General features: G+C 35.8%; 1 protein-coding gene across 12 annotated transcripts in view; it reads left to right on the top strand.

Annotated features, from left to right (window-relative positions):
* The window catches only part of LOC138710493 (collagen alpha-1(XVIII) chain-like), an 864,740-nt gene that overhangs the window by 707,159 nt on the left and 140,757 nt on the right, over positions 1–16,824 (top strand). For all 12 annotated transcript variants that reach the window (XM_069841426.1, XM_069841424.1, XM_069841425.1 and 9 more), the window contains exons 5-7: positions 7,678–7,727; positions 9,774–9,905; positions 12,634–12,789. In XM_069841426.1, the coding sequence (XP_069697527.1) occupies positions 7,678–7,727; positions 9,774–9,905; positions 12,634–12,789 (338 nt within the window). The remainder of the gene's footprint in view (positions 1–7,677; positions 7,728–9,773; positions 9,906–12,633; positions 12,790–16,824) is intronic.

Here is a 16,824-nt window from a genome sequence, read left to right as displayed (position 1 = left end):
TCCTTGGGCAGAAAACTACTAATTAATGATATATTAAAGTATTTAAGAAATACAAAAACTAAAATGTTCTGGTTTTGAACCACGTATAGTGTTCATTCTCTCTTACACAACACAGAGTTGCACTTTGATGCTAATAATCAGAAATCCAGGGCCATGGCTTCCACTCAACTCCAACATAAATTTCAGCAGTTACATAATTATTTGTACTTTATGATTTGGTATCCATTCGCAGTCCAGTATTGTTACATTTTCCCCGAAACAATATTTCATGACGGATAAATGTGTGATGGAAATATTTAGACCATTTCCCAGGAAATCCACTATACGTATCCCATTAAGCGTGCACAGTGGACAGTTGGACGAATTAGCGAATATTAATTAAAAATTTACGCTCTTCTGACTATAATCCGTAGATATGACTATTTATTAGAACAGAAGAATAAATCATGCAAATTTGCTTTAATTGTTACTCGTGCTCAGATCCGTTCATTCCAGTTACAAATTTTAGAGATTAGTGTTAATTTTGTAGATGCACTCTTAACTAAACTATAGCATCTGCATTGCATGCCAGAGGCCCGGTTTCGTTTCCATTTAGGTATACCTAAATGGAAATTATAATCAACAAAAACTGCATTTGGCAGATATTCTAGAGATAATATAATTTTCAGTAATTGATTAACTAGCGGACTTACTCGTGTTAATTATGAAAGTCTGTGCGGCTTACAGCTGTTTCGGTGCTCCATCACACCATCCTCAGAGCCTACTAGATCTCGGCGTCATCTCGTACTTCTCTGCCTGTTGTGTGGGTGCGTTTGATTGTTGAAAAGTGTTGAAACGTGGAGTAAAATAGTGTGTGTGTACTGAAATTGATCTGTGTGTTGAGAATTTGAACAGGGTGTGTTTTAGTGTGTTTGTATATTTCGTATTGTTCTAGTGTGTTGAGTTTTTGGTTCTTGGGTTGTATGTGTAGGATTTCCATGTCCGCATTTATGTTATTGTATGTATGGTTAGCATTGGTTATGTGATCGGCGTATGTAGATGTATTGCGTCCTCTGGTTAATGCTTTAATGTGTTCTTTGTAGCGTGTTTGGAATGATCTGTCTGTCTGTCCAATGTAGAACTTGTCGCAACTATTACATGTGAGTTATCTACATACGCCGATCACATAACCAATGCAAACCATATATACAATAACATAAATGCGGACATGGAAATCCTACACATACAACCCAAGAACCAAAAACTCAACACACTAGAACAATACGAAATATACAAACAACTAAAACACACCCTGATCAAATTCTCAACACACAGATCAATTTCAGTACACACACACTATTTGACTCCACTTTTCAACACTTTTCAAAACGCACCCACACAACAGGCAGAGAAGTACGAGATGACGCCGAGATCTAGTAGGCTCTGAGGATGGTGTGATGAAGCACCGAAACAGCCGTAAGCCGCACAGACTTACATAATTAACACGAATAAGTCCGCTAGTTAATCAATTACTTATATTCAAGTGTTAAAAGCAGTGTACGCAAGATTCAAAATGGATATAATTTCCCTGTCATAATTTCACCAATTTTGTTTACATCATGAACAAATTACGATTTTCTTTCCATTCACCTTTGTAACAAGTTCCCCGGCACATAGTAGGTTTGACATCTTATATAAGATATTAAAGATTCTTGATATTCTCACCCTTATGAGAAGTACAACTCATAACACGAATTATAATATTTCCTATTGTCTAGATGTTTGTTTTTGAAGAAGGAAGCAATACTCTGAACTCACTTTTGCATAACATATCAGACTCAAGATACATAATAAAGAGGGAAATAGTATATCTAACTGCGAAGGGAAGAGAACTTGTTAATGTTTATTTGTCTGTATGCACCCCCATGCTATTATTTCTGATGCTGTTATAAGCGTCTTACAACTAGAAGAATATTTTGTTCATTCATTCATTTAGTGTTCTGCCCAAGGGCAGGTCTTTCACTGCAAACCAAGCTTTCTCCAGTCTTTCCTATTTTCTGCCTTCCTCTTTCTTTCCTCATATTATCCATATATGAGCCGTTCAGAGCAGAAGTGGTGTAAGACAAAAATGAGTAATGAGCAAAGCCCGGGACTTAAGCAGGTAAACAATGCTTACAGGTTAAGTATGAAAGGAGGTTTACTGAACCCTGACGCTAGTTACACACAGTGAATATTCGATACGTACACGGGTGTTTTAGTACAGACTACGACAAAAATAACTCCTCGCCCAAACTTTAGCGTAAAACAAAAGGATTACGTTACGTTTGACAAAGTGAACTGCAAAATAGTACAGGAATAACCTTTTCCCCGTGTTATGTGGATTGAGTATGCCAACAACAACATTTACTATAACTGGTTTCAAATACAGAAACCCAAATGTTGTTATCAGATATTTCTTCTCGAATGCTATGCAGAACATTTTCGTAACATGATATTAAATATCCTTTACGTAGAGTTGTTTCAGATAGGGCAATTCTACCTGTACACTTCTCTATAAAATTCTTGAAGGGGGGTTTCCAACTTGTTAAAAGGAATGTTGGCGCTCACCATCATTTCACATAAATCCTGGAAAAAATCATTGTGTCTATCAGAATTTGAAACAAGGCGTGCTTTCTTCCTTCTCGTTACGTATGAATAATTGTAAATGAGCTTCATGTCTCTGAGTTTTATTATGCTGTTGTATGTATTTGGAACTCTCGCCCCTTATTACAGTGTGGCACACGTTACATTTCATATTAATATTATCTGTACAAAAGTACTTACTTCCGTATAGTTCTACAAGTTACTTTAATTTATCTTCTTTTTCAGTAAAACTTTCGGCATAGTAAAATTGTGCACAATAGACTGGTACTCGCCTGTACTCTTGGAATGCTAGCTATCAACTACCAGACAACCGATCACTAGTATGAAGTCGAATGGGTAGTCTTTCGGGACTAGGTGGAAGACGTTTCTTTACAAACACAACCAGCAATACATACTTTGTGTATTATTAACATGACTTTAAACTGCTGAACTCCCTAGGCTTGGTAATGAGGGTTAAAGTAAACATTCTGTAAAATACAGCGCAAAGTAGCAATTACTATTCAATGTATTTAAACTATTAGTAGTCAATGGATAGCAAGAAGGACATATTATTTGCTACTTTACGCTGTATTTTACAGAATTTTTACTTTAAACCTCATTTCCCAATTTTGACTTACACCACTTTTGCTCTGAACGGCTCATATCTTAATGTTGTCTATCATCTGATATCTTCTTCTACCCCGAACCCTTCTTCCATTCACCATTCCTTCCAGTGCAGCCTTCAGTAGGCAGTTTCTTCTCAGCCAGTGACCCAACCAATTCCTTTTCCTCTTCCTGATCAGTTTCAGCATCATTCTTTCTTCACTTCCACACAGCTTCATTTCTTATTCTGTCTGTCCACTTCACACGTTCCATTCTTTTCCATATCCACATTTCAAATGATTCTATTCGCTCCCTGTTTCTGCCCCATACAATGCCACACTCCATATTTTGTTTATGTAGGCTACTAATATAATCAAATTTTTTAAATCATTTCTTCGTAATAAAACCCAAGTAATAGCATTATTTTATTCTTTTTTAATGTTTAAGAGAGACAGAATGCACTTTTACAATGCCGGTCTATAGACGACTGATTTTTACTGTTTCATAACATTTCTCAAAGAATTTACTGATTGTATGTTATTGAATATCGGTTTAAAATACATATTCAGAATTCTTTTACATTATTGTAAAAGATGTAAAATTGATCAGAATTTTTAAATAAAGATAAAATATTTTTCGATGCTACATTTTCATGTACTTAATTTCCTAAAATAACCCATAGTTTTAATGAAATGTCCTGTGTGCCCGCGGTAACCTTCCTAATGTCTGCCCATTCCGTTTGATTTCACGAAGACGAAGAATCTGGACATAAAATTCAATGAACTGCAGCAATACCTAAAAAAAAATAACCGTATTCATTCTCGACTGTGTGTATAATAGAAAACAGTGTACCTTCAATTATTTTATTGTTCCAATCTCCAAATTGGTTTTGTCGTGTGGTAAACAATAATTTTGACATTTCCTGAAGAAAGCGTAGTCGCAGTGTAGGAGAGCATGTTATGTTCTGATAAATTCTTCGGATCGTGAAACATAATTGTATTCTTTCAAACAGAAAATGATTTAGATACCTTAATACGGTGAAGGTTGGGGCGCGCGGTAACGCTGCAAAGCGTTCGATTCCCGAAGGGATCATGGATTTTTCCATTGATCTAATCCAGGCCTGCAGAACTCGCAAAGTAGGAGAACTATGACGTCAGCCTCACTCCACTTCTATTGGGGATGATCGACTTCCGCCCCGAGAATGAATGTTGATGCAGCCGAGAATAACGAGAGCGCCGCCGTGACCGCACAGGTAGAAAAGGTGGGTGGGGTAAAAGAGGGGAGGAAAGCAGTCGCTCTCAAGAGCTACAGTTCTGCAGGCCTGATCTAATCCTTCTAGAAGCACTATAGCCCTGGGTCTACTGAATCTCAAAGAGAAATGAGAACTATGGATATTTTTAATCTAAGTACACCAGAGAAATCTCAGGCAGTAGTGATGGGGTCATCATCGGCTTCTTAGTACTGTAGACTGCAAAAATTTGCCTAGCATCATGCTTAATTGTACAATTATTGAATACAGCAAAATAGTAAAAAATCTTGGAATATTTATGGATAATGATCTTAACTGGAAAACTCAATATATTATTTAATGCACCGAAGTACATATGATATTTCCATGCAGCACGTAGAGCTGAAAATCCGAGTTCAAATCCCGGTGCCGGAGAGAATTTTTCTCCTTTCCATTACTCTTCCATCGTATGGAAAACTCAAATTACCCAAACATGCAAGAAAATATTGTCGCTGCTCCACCCTTTGAAGCACGTAAAACACGTTCTACCACTTACATTAAAAATGAATCTTATACCGACACTTGTGATGCCCCATCTCGATTCCTTGTCAACAATCTTAAGTTCTCACTTAAATGACAGATTGCAGCGTGTTCATAATGTATGTATAAGATTCGTCTGTAATATTCGGAAATTTGACCATGTAACACCGTCTCTTGAGCTGCTCTAGTGGGCTCGTCTAAAGGAACGAAGAATCATACACGCTCTTTCACTTCTTTACAAAATTTTACATTACTCTTCTCCAAATTACTTGTCTTCACGCTTTCAGTTCCTGACTACTTCACGAAATCAGCATCAATGTCTCCTTTCTATTCCTCGTCACAGAACTTCCCTATACTCATTCTCCTACACTGTATCATTGAGCGTATTCCGAATCTCACCGGTGAGCAATCCGATGGCAACACGGTGTTCCGAATTCCACCGATGACGTCATTGATGCTCCACCGGTGTCGCACCGGTGCCATCAGCTTGCAGAGGCGTAGCACAGATAACAACTTACACAGTCGCCATGACAGCCATCGATCCTTCCAGCAGTTTTGTTCCTATTCCTCTGCAGCGTGACGTCATTGTTGTCCACCGGTCCGGTGAGATTCGGAATACGCTGTTTGCCTCGCCTCTGAAATACGTTACCTTGTGACGTCAGGGATTGCCGGACACTGTCACAGTTTAAAAGTAAGTTAGAAAAGTATGTTTTATCTCACAAAATCTGTTTCTGAGAAGTTGCTAGATTTATGCCGAAGTTTTTATCTTTAGTATTTTGGCAATAATTTTCTTTTGTTAGATTAACCCTTTCTCTTGTCTTTGTGCCAAGATACTAGAACAGCTTATTGTCCCTTAATTAATAACAATGATGCTGAGTGACATTATTTTGTGTCTTTATTTGTTGTATATTTTTTACTTTTTGTTTGTTCTCTTTTTTTTTGCATTATTTAATATGTTAGACTAATTTTTATTATTTTCAATTTGTTCAGTTGTTTTTTATGTCATTCATTCTGTAACTCGTTACTACTGTAGATTAATTGCATAGTAGTATAATTTTTCTTGTAGTTGTATTGTATTTCTGGTGGTGTGGAAGAGAAGGCCTGATGGCATTAACTCCACCAGAATAAATAAATAAATATTTCAACCTTTTTATGTGTATTTTAATCCATGTATTTTTAACATTGAGATTTTGTAACTATGTATATCAATATCTATATTCACTCATGTAACCTTCTATCTATATATATATATATATATATATATATATATATATATATATATATATATATATATACAGAGTGATTCATTATTACGTGTAAATACTTTGTATTTGTAATGTAGAGGTGAAACTAAGACTAAAACGTTCTATACAAATTTTTTCTGAAAACCTTTAATTCCAGAGTTAACGCCATTTTGCGTGGAACTTGCGGTCTAACACACCAAATGTAAACTAATTATCACTTTCGTACAGTGCATTTGGACTTCAATACAAAAACAACCAAAGTCACTAAACCCATATCCTCGGCAGTCCACTTATGCACGTTTTGTGAACTAAAACCAAACACAGTAAAGAATGTAATGCAATTTCTTTTATAATTTACACTTTGCACAATTTTTAGTGTAATGCATGTTCAAAGTGCTGTCCCTCAACTTGAAGACATACCTGTGCTCGCCGCCTTAGTGATCTCTGAACGTTACACAGCCCGTTCATCTCATCACGAACAATTCCACACGCATGTTCAATTCGCTGCTGTAGTACTTCTACGTTAGGTACAGCAGAGGCATACACTAACGACTTCAGGCGGCCCCAAAGGTAGAAGTCCAGAGGGTTCATGTCCGGTGATCTGGCTGGCCAAGGAGTTGGCCCTGCGCGGCCTATCCATTGATCTGGATACACAGCATTGCGATACGCCCTTCCGATGCGGCAGTAATGCGCAGGAGCACCATCGTGCATAAACAATAAGTTCACTCGCGTTGCAAGAGGGATATCATGTAGCAGACCATGCAATTCGCGTTCCAAAAATGTTTGGTAGATTTCCCCATTGAACCGCGGAGGTAGAACTCGAGGTCCGAGTAACTAATTCCCCACAATACCACATCAAATGTGTGGGAGAACAGTAATGCCTATTCAGTTACTACGACGTAGGTGCCATCTACTGGGACTCTGGAATTAAAGGTTTTGAGAAAAAGTTGTATAGAACGTTTTAGTCTTAGTTTCATCTCTGCAATACACACACAAAGTATTTACACGTAATAATGAATCACTCTCTATAACTTAAGATATTTATGCAATTGCAAATTTGATCATAATATGATATCTAAATTCTTTTCATTTGTCTGAAGATGCCGGACTTTAGGCGAAAACCTTTACAAGAAATGTATGTAATGTAAACTATATTGTAGATTACATTAAGTTGATGTCACATGATTGAATGACAACATATTTAAGTAACAATACTAGGGATATTTCCTCGTGGGTGTAGATGGCGAGCACGTAGGACTGACATCCTTACTGCCTTAAATCTCCAGCTATCCTGTGGTCCAATTTGGCCTTTAATGGGATTGACTTGACCTTAATATAGTGAATGTTAATCACGACACCACACGAGAGCGGAATAACAATCAGTCAATTAGTAACATACAATCATAAAATTCAAGAGACAGAGCATATCCACATTCTTGTATACTTTTTCTTCAATTTCAGATTTTCCATCTAGAGGGCTGAAGGGAGACAAAGGAGAAAGAGGTCCACGGGTGAGTATATCATCTTCCTAGTTAAAGATACGCATGAGAGACCAGACAAGTCTCTAGAGGTAAACGCTCAATAACTACAAGCTATTAGTCCATTGTTCCTACTGCAACAATATCTTAAAATGAAAGAATAGTTTAAACCTCCTACCTTGAGAAATAAATAGGCCTATTGTGTACGTGTGTGGGACACAAAGTGACTCGATACACTGTTTTGAACTAATATTAATATTGATAGAAATCTGTAACTCACTGAGTAGTCATTCCAGTTGTCATGGATGTTACATTTTTACTATTGTCAAACTCTATTGAAAATGAAATTACTTTTGTTAACTTTTATTATTAGAATCAATTTAGAAGATCAGTATCATTTTACAAATAAAAGTTTTTTGAACCAACCAGAGATGAGTCATGTTCAGATAATATGTTTAGTAGTGTACAGCCGCATTTTTGTAATGTCAAGGTCATCGATCCTGGATTCTCCGATCACAAAGCAATTGTTTGCGAAGTTATTGAGTACAATATGAATTTAAACACGGACCAGAATACAACTGTAACTGTTAGGAAAATCACTAATGTTAATCTGTATGCTTTTTTAAATGAATTATCCATTACCATTTGGTATATTATTATCGATGATCATACTCAACCATAAGATAACTTATTTGACATATGTTTTTGCGGGATTTATAGAACTTTTTAATAATTTTTTTTCCATTGAAATTGATTAGACTTACAGGCAACCATGAACATAAAGTTTATTGGTATAATAATGAATTACAGAATATGAAAAGAAAAGTTATGTGTCTTCATGTTCAGAAGAATTACATTAGAATTCTCTATTTTTCTTATTTTCATAGTATACTTTCTTACGGACTACTTTTATGAGGTAATAGTACTTACATTAACAAGGTTCTTATGTTACAAAAATGCTATTAGAATTATAACAAATTCATCAATGAAGGCACGCTGCAGAACGTTATTTGTGAATGAAAATATAATGACTGTAACATCACATCAAGCCCTAAATTTTGTCAAAGATAATTCACAAATGTTGACACATAGGAATGATGTTCACCTATACAACACCAGAAACCGTGACACTTTTTGATATACCTAAGTGTAGGCTAACCAAAACAATAAATAATTGTTTTATTATATCTTTAAAAATTGCAAATAAATTTCCGACATATGTTTTCAATCTGGAAAGGAAGTCTTTTAACAGACTTGTCTCTGGTTGGTTAATCAACAAATCCTTTTATGATATGAATGCGTTTTTTAATGTTAATGTTGTTGAATGTTTCTGATACAATTTTACTGTTTTTAATGTCTCTGTTGTTTTTATATGTATTATATGACTTTGTCAATTGCACAAATTTGTGTTCACTGACTGTACGATACTCAATATACTCAAAATATTATTGCAGAAAATAAAGAAAACATTCCGTCACGGATGTTACAAGATTCGTAAACTCCTTTACACTTTATTAACAAAAAGTGTAAAACACAAGTCTCTACCTAAAGCAAAAAGAGATTGATTCTCATAGTGTCCATGTGAAAGCTATGCAAATCTCATGGCATCCAATAGTTAAAAAAAAAACATAATCGGTAAATATTTTATAGCTGTTTCTTCCACGTCACAGATGTTATAGATGAGTTAATGTCCTTGATTTTTACAGTTTCAAATCAACTGTGACATTTCTAAGTCAAAAGTCCTCGGTCCTGGAGCTCTGGAATTAACAGTCCAGGCTCTAAAATATTTCTTCAACAATAGCTACTTAAAAAACATACATTAATAGCTGATCTCTCTATGATAGGTGCTGCAAACTTTAGGGAAAGAAAAAGTACCCATTACCTAGCCAAGACCACACAGACCTACGTGTTTCGAGAAAGTTTTCATGTCATTATTTCTTTCCTGAAAACATAAATTTGTGTAATTTCACTGTACGCTAATCATAAAGTATAATAAAATTACAGCTGGTACTTATTGGCTTCAAGTTGAAATAATTAAATTGGAGATCAAACATAAATGTTTGTTAATCGTTTTTGCAGGGTCCCCCAGGAGAATCTATACGTGGACCTCCAGGTCCGCCCGGTCCACCTGGCCCTCCTGGACCACCATTTTCAGGCGGCGCTGGCATTGGTGAATATTCTCCGGGAGCTGCAGTCGGAGAGGACCTTCCTGTGAGTAGTCAGTTTTAAACTGTCTGTATGTTCACATCATCAAATTATTGAATAGCCGATCTTTCCCGGGGGTAAGAAGGCGGTAGGAGCGTGGTGCCGACCACACCTCCATGTCTCCATAAGCCTTACTGAATTCACAGGGACTATAGCCGTGATTTTCTTCATTGTATTTTCCACTTTGTTTGTTCAAAGGAAAAAACGTTCAGAATTACACGTGCAACATGAAAAAATTTGGGGGAAAAAAATAAATATATGTTCTTGTATGTACATACTCTCTGGTGTACTGTTTATGAATCATTTTTACACTGATTAATGAATCAGTCATTTGAGCGAAATGCATAATAATTTAATGTACCCTGAAGTAAAATGTTTGGACTTCACAAATAAGGAAAGCAAATCCATGTGGTTGATAGAGGACGAAATCGGAAATGAAATAACAGACAGACCGGGAATGCTGAACAGATGGACGAAATATGTAGAAGAGTTATACGAGACAGGGAATTTAATCGTCCAGATGACTTGGCTATAGAAAATGAAGCAACCGTATCAGAAGACGAAAAGGGATTTTCTATTTTAAGGGAAGAAGTTGAACTAGCGGTTAGGGAAATTAAGAATGGGAGAACAACAGGAGTTGATGGAATTCCAATTGAATTAGTGAAATCCTTGGGTGAAGACAAGAAGGAAATTCTATCACTATGCAACGAAATATATGAGAAAAGCGTCTGGTCTGAAGATTTTATGGAGACAGTGTTACTTCCAATACCGAAGAAAAATAATGCCAAGATGTGTAACGAGTTCAGAACTATCAGCCTGATATCACACTCGACGAAGATTCTTCTGCGAATACTGAATAGACGTTTATATTCTAAGATGGAAGAACAGTTGGAAGAAGAGCAGTTTGGCTTCAGGAAGGGAAAAGGTACGAGAGATGCAATTGGACTTCTACGAACAAACGGCGAAAGATACCTAGAGAAAAATAAGGAAGTGTATGTAGATTATGTTTGACAGGAAAGGCGTTTGACAGAATAGATTGGAATAAACTGATGAGGATCCTAAAAGAATTAGCGTGAATTGGAAAGAGAGGAAGCTGTTCAGTAACCTTTATATGAAACGAGTCAAGGTAAGGATAGCAGAAGAAATGTCAGAAGGACGTGAAATAGGGAGAGGAGTGCGACAAGGATGCCCTTTATCACGTACCCTGTTCAGCATCTACTTGGAGCATTTAGCGAAGAACTGTTTTCAGAACATGGGAGGAGTGGTAGTAAGAGGAAGAAGAATAAAGTGTGTAAGATTCGCTGATATGGCGTTGTTAGCAGAAGAGGAGATGATGGTAAGGGATATGCCACTCGAGCTAAATGACAGCTGTGAGCAGTATGGAATGAAGATTAATGCAAACAAGACGAAGACCATGGTCATAGGAAGAAAAGTAAAGAAGGTAAACTTGCGAATACTAAATGAGGCAGTAGAGCAAGTAAACAGCTTCAAATACTTGGGGTGTACTGTAAGCAGTAACATGAGCTGCTACCAGGAAGTCAAAAGGAGAATAGCAATGGCAAAGGAAGCTTTTAATAGAAAAAGGAGCATCTTCTGCGGACCTCTGTATTAAGAACTAAGGAAGAGACTAGTGAAGTGCTTTGTATGGAGTGTAGCATTGTATTGGGCAGAAACATGAACATTACGACGAGGTGAAGAGAAGCGAATAGAAGCATTTGAAATGTGGATATGGAGAAGAATGGAGCGTGTGAAATGGATAGACAGAATAAGAAACGAAGCTGTGTTGGAAAGAGTGGATGAAGAAAGAATGATGCTAAAACTTATCAGGAAGAGGAAAAGGAATTGGCTGGGCCACTGGTTGAAGGATACACTGGAAGGAATGGTGAATGGGAGAAGAGTTGGAGACAGAAGAAGATATCAGATGATAGACGATATTAAGATAAATGGATCATATGAGGAGACTAAGAGAAAGGCAGAAAATGGGAAAGACTGGAGAATGCTGAGTTTGCAGACGTGCCCTTGGGCAGAACGTTATTAATAAATGAATTAGATATTTAGATATTTGTTTCCTTTGTCAAACATTTCTTCATTATGGCAATTAAGGCCTTCATACTGTCCTACTGAGCATAGACGGGATAACTGTAATTTAGTTTGAGATAATTACGCTAAAAAGCTTAGCATAACATTATATGAAAATGCTCACACCCTAGTTTTACACCATTTTTAAGGTACTTAGAGCCTCGATACGGCCATAAAACTCTAGTATTAGGTGCAAAATACTCGACAGAATTGCTGTACGTCATTATCTCATATTTCGTAAAATATTCACTTACTCTCTCTTGCTTAATAGGACAACATGGTTGTTGGAGCCTCGAGTATTATTCAAGACATTTAAACTGTGTGGTGGATAAAAGTATCTCTATTCATCTCAGGATTTAAATATATCGAAAAATAAAATTACATCACAAGTGCATTGCGATTCATAATTGATTGAGTCAAATGGATATTAACTAATTTGATTCATTGTTTTAATTGTGTTCCTGTTCCTCACAATAAATAATTATATTTATTTAATAATTTACCCTATTTGATTAATTCTAATAAGATTCAATATCATAAATTACATCCATAGAAAAGTTAAGTATCCGCCTTGAGTTGAAAACGAAAATAAAGATTATTTTCGTTGTCGACGTATTGATTATTCTGTTAATTTCTGTGATATGTGCTTTTGCAGTTTGGAGGTGGAGGACTAATGGGTCCCCCAGGACCTCCTGGTGTATGTTCCTGTAACTTAACTACATTTCTGAGTTCGCTGACGCTGCCGGACGCGATTCCAGGGCCTCCAGGTCTTCCTGGTATTGACGGAAAAGCCGGACCTCCAGGCACTTCCGTAAGTGACTTCCAATATTCTCTTTTTAAAGTCTCAAAGTCTCTCTTATCTTTAGAATCTGCAAGGGAATATAGATATATTTTGCACTCTAAGTTATCAAATTAATAAATCATTGGCATTACTGTAAGTCGATGAACATAAAAATTACTCTACAAATATTTTTATTTTCATTTTCCTGGACGAGGAATAAATTTGGAACGTATTTACATTTCCGAAATAGTCAGGACAACTCTTGACAGTTCTCCGCGCTGTTGTCAGCAGTCACCAGCCAACGCCACCGTCACTATATGACCATTACAACAATATAAATAAATAGTATTTTATGTATGTATTTATTCACACTGCAAATGGATAAATACCCGGTGGCAGTGATAACTAATTACACTCAATAATTACAATAATAATAAAATACACTCATAATATTAATAATAAAATAATAATAGCAATATATATATATATATATATATATATATATATATATATATATATATATATATAATATTAACAAGGAGCATCCTAAATTAAATGAATCACTTAATATAACATAATTAATTAAAATAAATCTAATTTATATTTTAACCCTAAGTTAGAACTTAAAACCACGAGTATATACTGTATGATATATGTTCATACTTGCATAAGTACCTTTCAGCACTACACTCATTTCGCTATCAATTCACTCACTGCACTAGAACTAAGGCACATTTTACTGACACTATCCTGATTTCACTAAGACTTCAAAAATAATTCTCTGTTCAAATACTTTGCACTGCCTCTGTAAACTATAGAACTTCACTGACACAAACACACTTCACTGTCGCAACACACTTCTTCACTGATGCAACATTTCAAATAACAGAACATCAATTACATCCGTATTATTCCGTAGAATTGTACTTACAATATTAACCTCAAATCGCTAGCCTAGACCCCATTACAAGCAATTTAGGACGATCACTATAACTCACACCCGTTCACTATAAATATTTTTCTGCCACTATAACTCACAGAATTTACTTATAAGCTCGCTGCACTTTCACTACAACACACTGCACACCCATTATAAATCACTGGAGATTCACTATGTTTCTCTGCTTACTCACTATACTTGTATAACCACGAAATAGTCTGCATAATGTATTACCGTCTATTATTAAAGTCCTTAAGCCTACTTTTGAATACATTTTTGGTTATTGTAAGTAAGTAGTAAGTCTGCAGATAGAGCATTCCAGTCCCTGATAGTACGATTGAGAAAATAAAACTTTCCAGTGTCCGTCCTCTGTCTTCCTTCCCTCAATTTATGTGAGTGGTCGTTCCTTGAAGAGTAATTTGGCGGCTGCAACCTATTCTTTATTTCTCTCCAGGCAGGCTCACCTCTGTATGTTTTGTACATCGCGCATAATCGAATTCGCGTTTTTCTGTCCGTGAGTGTGTCCCATTTTAATGTTGAATTATTACGACAACGCTTGAGAGCCCGTTTTTGCATCTATTCCAATGTCTTAATATGATCTAATCTGTAAGGATCCCAACATGCAGCACCATATTCCATTACTGGACGAACTAGTGACTTATATGCAATGTCTTTGGATTTATCAGAGCCTTTTCTTAGTACCCTCATCACAAAGTGTAACGCCCTCCACGTCTTTCCCGCTGTGTCAGTAACGTGCTCCCCCCAGCTGAGATCGCTGCTAAAAGTTACTCCAAGGTATTTACATTTATAACTTTCGGAATGGTTTCACCTCTCTAACGTATACGATGCGATAATTTTATTGCTTTTTCTTGTAAAACTGATGGTTTTGCTCTTTAAAGAATTTATTTTCATTTTGTTGGCCATTGCCCAATCGTTTATTCTATTGAGATCATTTTGAAGAAGAGTAGTATCTTCATTATGTGACAAGAGAATTAAGATTTTACTCATGAGTGGAAAGTTTATCCACGACTGAATAAAATCTAATAAGGTCTTGTGTTGCATACAATATTTTTCCATTACTAATATGAAAATAATATTTCTGTGAAAATAATTTTAATTGAAATTAAATATTAGGCTCATTTGTTATTGTTTGATTCAGAGCCACCTTTTGTCCATGGTTATTTCAGCTAAATGTTATGTACAGTTGGCTATGATTTAAAGAATAGTAGTGAAGACAACAATGTCAGTTTTCATAATTTAAATCAAAAGTTTTTTGAGTATTTTCTGAAAGAAACTCAAAACAATTACGGGAGTCGGAGAAAGATAATAAATCCATTTTTAGAGATTTGCATTCAACTGGCTGATATTCCAATAAGAAGAAAAAGTCATTGAAATACATTATTATATTCTGATGACATGTTGAAAGTAGACTTTTTATCCCAAAGTTTTTCCTAGTTTTTCATAAGAAGAATGCAAGTATACCCCGACCTTACAAAAGAAGCTCTTAAATTTTCGATACCATTCGTATTTATGCGAAATTAATTTCTCATCTGTGACTGGAATCAAGACAAAAGCGAGAAAACGCTTGCACTTTAAAATGATGTAATTGTGTGCTTATCGAATACAGAGCATGGAGTTGAAAAGCTAGTTCCTAAGAAACAGTTAGATTTGTTGCATAATTTTTTACTTTGTAACTACTGAAATATTTTGTGTGTTTTTCTTCATGGCCAGCGTCCTTTATGTTGACTTTCCTAAATACAGAATAGACGTATGTTAATAAGGCCATTTTTGTGAATCCCCTCGTGTCCCCCAATTCTACATGCGCTGTGATTCACACTTTGGGAACCGAAAATGAGTCAATTTTCAGCGATGGACAGTGTTCACAAAGAATGTATCTTCGTTGCACCGGGACAATAATCACAGTCAGTAAGATAATTGTTATGATTGTGAGTAGTAATGGAGAAAAATTCGATTGCCGTCAGGGGAAACGGGATTGCCCTGGAAATCTTCCCAAAATACTATGTGTCCATCACAAATTTCATAGAACGGACGTTTTAGCAATAAAATAAGCAGATTTCTTCGTACACCTAAAACATTTCGCTTGATCAGAGCGCTTGCAATGAAGTTCATAATAATTAATCAGCCACATTACATCATACTTATTTCTGATTTACGCACTTTCATTTAATAGAGTGAGATAAAGTCCAAATTTCGTAGTTATATAGTGATATACAGTTGATAACATCATATCTTACAAACAGGCAGCAGTATGTTTTATTCAATCAAGTAAAATCAAAACCATTCACAGTAACTTCAGGTGTACCCCAATCTTGGTTCTTGTTCTTTTTACTTTATATCAATGACTTACCTAAACAGATTTTGCAATCTAAATGTTTATTATATGCTGATGATGTTAAATTGTATAAAGTCATTGACAAACAACAAGACGTTTTTGATCTACAGCATGATTTGGACAGACTATACAGTATAGATGGAGTATCAATAATTTTCTTCTGTTAAATCTTAATAAAACAAATGTTGCTTTATGACGTATTCTAAAAATAAGACAGTTGTTCAAAATTCGTATGAAATTAATGGTGTGAAGTTACCTAGAGTAGAATCATTTAAGGATTTGGGCATTTATTTTACACTCAACTTATGTTTCTTTTTTTAAATGCACTTTAATCACGTGGTAATTGATGCATATAGAAAATTAGGGTTTATAATCATAAATCAAAAGAATTAAAAAATACAAATACTGTTGATACTCTATATAAAACTCTAGTTAGGAGTAAGCTAGAGTATGCGTCTGTAATATGGTCACCTCAGTTCCAGTCCCATTAGATGCAAATAGAAAGGATACAGAAAAGATTTTTACGTTATTTATATTTTAAAAAAACATCACGTGTCGTCTTATGAAAAGCAAATTTCATATAATCAGTTAGTTTTTGAATTTAAGTATAAAACTTTAAAATCTCGACAGTAGTAAGGAAATGATGCTCACGTGCCAGGCTGGGAGGCTGGGAGGGGGCGTGGCCAAAGGAGGGGTGGGGAAGGGGGCGTGACCAAATGAGGGATAGGGGAAACGGGGTGTGGCCAAAAGAGGGATAGGGGAAAGGGGGCGT

The sequence above is a fragment of the Periplaneta americana genome, chromosome 12 (genome assembly GCF_040183065.1).
Source record: "Periplaneta americana isolate PAMFEO1 chromosome 12, P.americana_PAMFEO1_priV1, whole genome shotgun sequence".
Classification (NCBI taxonomy): Eukaryota; Metazoa; Arthropoda; class Insecta; order Blattodea; family Blattidae; genus Periplaneta; species Periplaneta americana.
The sequence above is the reverse complement of the archived record's forward strand: the minus strand, read 5'-3'. Positions and strand labels throughout refer to the sequence as shown.